The 5,933-nt window shown below is 59.9% G+C and overlaps 1 protein-coding gene across 1 annotated transcript; it reads left to right on the top strand.

Annotated features, from left to right (window-relative positions):
* The first annotated feature begins 838 nt into the window (after nucleotides 1-838).
* On the top strand, nucleotides 839-5,452 carry GGCT (gamma-glutamylcyclotransferase). Its single transcript, XM_044679534.1, has 4 exons — nucleotides 839-1,276; nucleotides 3,460-3,605; nucleotides 3,903-4,038; nucleotides 4,729-5,452. Exons 1-4 carry the CDS (start codon nucleotides 1,121-1,123, stop codon nucleotides 4,864-4,866), a joined length of 576 nt encoding a protein of 191 aa, XP_044535469.1. The 5' UTR covers nucleotides 839-1,120; the 3' UTR covers nucleotides 4,867-5,452.
* Nucleotides 5,453-5,933: the final 481 nt, after the last annotated feature.

Genomic DNA, 5,933 nt, shown 5'->3' with positions numbered 1-5,933 from the left:
GGGCTCAGTCTTTCCCGCTTGGGAGGGATGGTTGGACCTCGGAGCCCAGGAGCACCTTCGGGCATCAGCAGCATCAGCGGGAGCTGTAGTTCTGAAGATGAGAAGGAGAAAGAGGGAAACTCCCTGACACTTGTCTCTGGGTTTCAAGCCTACAGATGAAGGAGAAGTTAGAGTTCGGATACTCCAGTAAGCATCTGAGAGTATCACACCTTCATTAACAAGTGTAGTCATCTGCAAAATGGGGGGGGGGGGGGGCTGACCCATATCATCTTAAAGGGCCTCCCCTCCCCCGGTCACCTTCAGGATAACACACGAGGCCTTTAAAATCCTCAGGTTCCACCTGCTTTCCTAGTTTGGTTCCCTCTTCGGCCTCCTCTCACACTCTAGACCCAGCCCAAAGGGCCTTAATTGTGGTTCTGCATACTTGACCTGCCAACTCCCGCCTCCACACCTTTACAGAAGCTCTCCCCACCCATGCCCGCAATGTTTTCCTTCTTGTCCTCCGTCCCTAGGTGCCTCGCCCTCTCTTCTTGGTCCTGTCAAAGGTCACCTCCTAGACGAGTCCTTTCCCGACTCCCCAGGAGCTGGACCTCTGCCCACCGCAGGCACTAAACTTGGACCAGCTCCCGGAACCGCCTGCCCAGCTCTCCTCCCTCCTATCCCATTTGCCGGCGTTTCCCCCGGCGACCACGCCACTCGGCCGCTTCACCAATGAGAGAAGAACAGAGGCGGGGGCTCAGACATTAATGACCAATAAGAAAGCATCTCGAGGCCGGCGGCGGTCGGGAGCTGTTAAAAGCGCGCCTCGGGAGTAGAAGGAGCGAAGGGAGGAGTTGGCGCTGCCTCGGCCAATCGGGGGAGGCAGGACAAGTAGCCGAGGTCCGGCGGCCAATCAGGAGAGGCGTTGATCTCGTCCCGTAGTGCTGCCGGACTCCGGCTTGGATACGAGAGGGCTCCGGGTCTAGGTTGCCACCAGGGAAAGGAGCGGAGGTGCGGGCCCCGCAGGGAGGCCCGGGCCGGGGCTACCACCGTTGCCGCAGCTGCGGCCGCCACCCGCCTGGGTCTTGGCCTTGACGTCACCGCTAGCCCTGCCGGGGGTCGCGCATGCGCACTGGACCACATGGAGCAGGCTGGCTCCTCTGCGTGCCCCGAGTCCCAGGAGCCTGAAGAGCCGGGGGAGCACTTTCTCTACTTCGCTTATGGCAGCAACCTGCTCAAGGAGCGCCTGCAGTTGCGGAACCCCTCGGCTGAGTTCTGCTGCGTGGCCCGACTGCAGGTCAGTGAGCCTGCAAAGTCGGATGGACCGGCGGGGAAGTTGAGGCATGTCTCCGGACTAGGCTGGGGCAGCAGGCGCCGGGCTGCGCACCGGGCATTGCCAGCCGGCCCCGCATCCATCCTTCGAGGGGCCAGAAGAAGAGAAATCTGAGGTGCCTGGGGTCCTGGCAGGTCTCCCGCTGTGCCTGGCGGGGGCGGGGCAGCTTAGTGGGCGGAGAGCCGCGTTCGAGTCCAGCCTAGGACCCGACCCGACCGGTCCGGTCCGCCTGGGGGGCCCCTTGTCTGCTCTCGGGGTGACCTCGTCCGGACACCCCTGGCCAGTCGGAACCTGTGCATAGCCATCCGTGTGTGTGAATGTGTGTCTGGGTGAATCTTTTATCCCTCTCTCTCTGTGGTGCCCCAAAAGGCTCATTGAGGCCGAAGGCTTTCAGAGCCCCGAAGGCTTTGCGATCCTGGGGGTCAGCCCTGGCCATAGGTCCTGCGCCCGCGTGAGCGGGGGAACTTTTCATGGTATGAAATGCCCAGGGGGGCACCGTAGCACTTGGGACACTCAGCTCGCTGCCCCCATGCTCCTCCTCATCTGCAAAACGGGGGAGTTGGGAATGTGAATTATAAGGGCTGGGATCAATTGAAATTGGACCGAGTGTAGTCCTGAGGGCCCGGCTCGGCCACAAAAGGGAAGGGGAATGTTCTTCCCTCCTGTGTTGGACAGAGGGAAGCCTAGGGGGCTACCCTGTGGGTCTGATGCCCAGGCCAGTATGGGCTCCAAGGCAGGAGAGTGGTGAGGGCTAGGCAAGCCCAGGAGCCCAGGGTCACCGAGCTAGGAAGGGTCTGAGGGCAGATTGGAACCCAGGACAGCTCTGGCTTTTCACGTTGTTAGAAGGGGAGACTTGGGGGAGGGGCGTCTGTGAAGTGTAGGTAAGAGACTGACAAGATTCTGAAAGGCTCCAGAGGACACGTGACCCCCAGGGGTAAGTGAAGGCCCCCAGGAGAGGGGGGCGTGGCCAAGCCCGGAGGATCCTGGAGCCCATCTGGGACGTGACAGGATGGGGAAACTGAGGCACGGGTCATTGCCTTGCCCCAAATGACGGGCTCCTAAATGAGGTGGGAGGAGAGCAAAGCTTCCCTGAGAGGCCTCCCATTCCCTGTCCTGCCCCGCTGTGGAGGCCAAACTCTGGGGTGAGCTGCCCCTTTTACAGATGGGAAAGTGGCCCACAGTGAGCCAGGGTAGACCCAGGCTCTTGGTGTGGGTCCTGTGCGATGGGCCTCCAGGTTATCCCCTCCTTATAGTGTGTGTGGAGGAATGACTTGTCCAAGGTCAGACAGCTGGGAAATGGCTTCATCTGGATTCGAACTCATGTCTTCCAAGCTTCAGCACTACCCACCTTACCCCTCACTGTTGGAATAACATCGTTCTCTGATGGTACGGAGGGGACCCAGGCTTGGTAAAGGCTCCTCCAGCCCAGCCAGGCCTGGTCAATGGTAAAGACTCTGGCTGTGGGGGGGCGGCCCAGGCCCCCAGGTCCTGAGTTCTAGTTTGGCCTCAGACATGTCACACCTGTAGCCCAGCCCTCGCAGCCCCTCTGCCGTGGAGCCAACACATGGTGTGGATGCTGAGAGGGAAGGAGAGGATTTGAGAGAGCCCCTGGGGGTGTGGTAGCGGTTGGTACCTGCGACATGCCAGGCAGTGAGGGAGGAAGTGCCCATCCTGCGTGTGGCACAAGGTGCCGCCTGTGTCTGTATCTGTGTGCTCTCGGGTGTGGCAGGCAGAGACAGATAGGCAGACCGAGCCCAGGCCATCCCTCGGGCCAGCAGAAATGCTCTGTGACGGACAGCTCTGGGCCGGCCTTCCAGAAGGCTCTGGGGATGCCCGGCCAGCTCGGGACAATTGGCAGCCGATTGTGCCCAGCTCGGGGCGTCTGTGCATTCAGGGCAGGCCCAGAACCACCAGGAAAGCGAAATCTTTAGATTCCAATAAAGGCTTTTGTGCGCAGGTCTGGGCGGCCCCTGGGTGGGGGTGGGTGGGTGGTCAGAGCTGGGCTTGGAGCCGTGAAGACCCTCCTTTGTGCCCAGCCTCGGTCAGCCTCGGCCCCTTCCTGGCGGTGTGACCTTGGGCCAGTCCCTTGACTCCTGTCAGCTGTGGGCACGTAGGGGCGGCCTCGGGACCTGCCGTTTCTTTTCCAGGATTTCAGACTCGACTTTGGGAACTATCAGGGCGAGACGAGCACCTCGTGGCATGGGGGCATCGCCACCATCGTATCCAGCCCGGGGGATGGCGTGTGGGGCGTCGTGTGGAAGATGCACGCCCGGAACCGGAGTTCCCTAGACAAGTAGGTGTTGGCCGCCGGCGGCCGAGAGTGTGGAGCGTCGGGAGGGGGGCTCCCCCGCCCCCAGCCTGGATACCCTGAACAGACTCTGAGACCGAACGAGCGAGCGGACCGAGACCTTTTTGACTTTAGATTCTGAAAAAAAGAATAAAAAAATAATTTGTTTGGGGATGGCAGATGACCGCCTTTATTTCAGCCGCTGACCGTCAGCCTCAGAGTCCGGACGAGGGGGCCGAGGGGGCCGGGGGACTGGGCCAGGGTCGGGCCAGGGAGGGCTCAGGGGCGTGCTCTGGCTTTCAGGCAGGAAGGCGTCAGCAGCGGCACCTACGTGCCCATCCAGGTGGACGTGCGCAGTCTCGAAGGGGACGTCCTGACCTGCCGCAGCTACCAGATGCGCGACTACGTGCCGGCGCCGCCCTCGCCACAGTATAAAACGGTGAGGCGGGGGAGGGGGGGTCTCGGCCTCAGTCTCCCCGTCTGTAAGACGACCTCAGCCGGCTCCCAGCAGCTTCCACCTGTGGGGGGGAGGGGGGTTAAAATGATGTTTGTTTGTTTCTTAAAAGGTGGCGGAACCCCCGGGGCCAGCCATTGGCTGCCGCCTTAGAGCCTTCCCCGAGGCAGAACGAGGGGCTCTTTTAATGGCTCTCTTTGCACCCACTTGAGCTGGAAGAACTTTATGGCTAGTTTTGACCCACCCCAGAGCGATCCCTAGAGTCCGAGGGCGGCTGCTGCAGGAGAGCTCCCCAGGGCCCCCCAGCTCTACAGAGAAGGGGGGGGGTCTGTGCTTACTCCCCTTTGGGGGAAGTTGGGCCGGTCCCTGATGCGGGAGTTTCAGTGTTGGTGTGCCAGCTTGCCGCCCCCTTTTTAGTCCTTCCCTCCCTCTCAGAATAGAAGAGTGCCGAGAGCCAGGGTTTTCAATGACTAGGAAGTGTCTGAGGTCAGATTCGAACCCAGGAGCCACGCCTCCAGGCCCCAGCTCTACCCATTGTGCCACCCAGCCGCTACCGGCACTCGTTTTCCTTAAAGGCTGGTCTGAAGCTGCCGGTGCTCTAGGGACGGCCCTGCGGACCCCGTCTCACCGGAGGCCACCTCCTGAGAGCCTCCCTGATTTTTTCTTCGTCCACAGGTCATCTGCAAGGGGGCCAGACAGAACGGGCTGCCTCCGGATTACCAGAGGAAGCTCGAGGACATCGAGACCAACGACTACAAGGGGCCAGTGACGGTCCTCCAGGAGATCGAAGCCGTCATCCATGAGAAGCTCTAGCGGAGCATCCCTAAGCCGAGGGTGTGCTGCCATCATCTCCGGCTCTCCGGCCACTTGTGCGTTTTCTTTTTATTTGATGGGGCACCTCCTCCCCCCTCATCTGTGTCCAGGTGCCCTCGCTGCATTGGTGCCAGTCTCTGATATGCCGCTGCTCCTCCGAGCTTTCTGCAAGGACGGGGGAGACAGTCGGCCATGAAAGTCGTGAGATGCCAAAGAACTGGACCTGGGACAGCTAGGCAGCTCGGGGGATGAGAGGGGAGCCAGGGAGGGGGAGGTCCCAGCTTCAAATCTGGCCTCAGTCGCTTCCTAGCCAGGGACCAGGGAAGTCACGGAACCCCAGCAGCCTGCCCTTCTGCCTTGGAACTGACAGTTAGTGGGATTCCGAGCTGGGGGAAGGGTTAAAAAAAAGAATTGTTCCTCAAAATCCTCTTTGGACGGCCATGATTTAGTAGTGGCCCCACAAGAAGGGGACAGACAGACAGACAGCCTTTCCTGGAAAAGGTGTGCTGGGGCCACTTTTCCTTGTGAGATTGCTTTAGTAGACAATCGTTTTGACAATAAAATAAATGTGAATGCTCTGCTGGAAGAACAGCTGTGCCTCGTGGCTCCCTTGGATTCTGCTCTTCCCCAGGGGTCGGCAGTTTTGATCCTCCTCTTCCTCCTCATATTCTTGTTTTAATGGTATTTCAGCCCCACAAATAGAAGGAGGCTTTTGAGAGACCAGAAAGTGGGGAATAAACCTTGTGCCCCTCGATGGAACCTAAAGCCAAATTCTGGGCAGCCCGGGAGAGCCAGGTCCTCGGGAGACTGGGGCGTCCCAGCCCAGAGGCAGCCCCTCCTGTCTGCCTTGTCTGGGTCTGGTCTATTCCTCATCACCACCCAAGCAAGCAGGGCAGACCACCAGACGGCGGCCATTGCCTTAGAGCACCCTTCCGGGCAGGACTAAGAAGTCATCCCAGTTTGCTACGAATTAGCCATTTCTGAAACAATGAGGAGCCTCCATTACACAGGAAACCACCTCATATAGAAATATAATAGAGAATGATAGAGAACGGTAAAAGGGGACT

The sequence above is a fragment of the Gracilinanus agilis genome, chromosome 5 (assembly GCF_016433145.1).
Source record: "Gracilinanus agilis isolate LMUSP501 chromosome 5, AgileGrace, whole genome shotgun sequence".
Taxonomy (NCBI): Eukaryota; Metazoa; Chordata; class Mammalia; order Didelphimorphia; family Didelphidae; genus Gracilinanus; species Gracilinanus agilis.
This window is presented reverse-complemented; position numbering and strand designations above follow the sequence as displayed.

Coding starts and splice junctions, on each gene's coding strand:
- GGCT (XM_044679534.1), top strand. CDS start 1,121: ATGGAGCAGGCTGGCTCCTCTGCGTGCCCCGAGTCCCAGGAGCCTGAA. Junction 3,606..3,902: donor AACCGGAGTTCCCTAGACAA/GTAGGTGTTGGC, acceptor TCTGGCTTTCAG/GCAGGAAGGCGTCAGCAGCG. Junction 4,039..4,728: donor CCTCGCCACAGTATAAAACG/GTGAGGCGGGGG, acceptor CTTCGTCCACAG/GTCATCTGCAAGGGGGCCAG.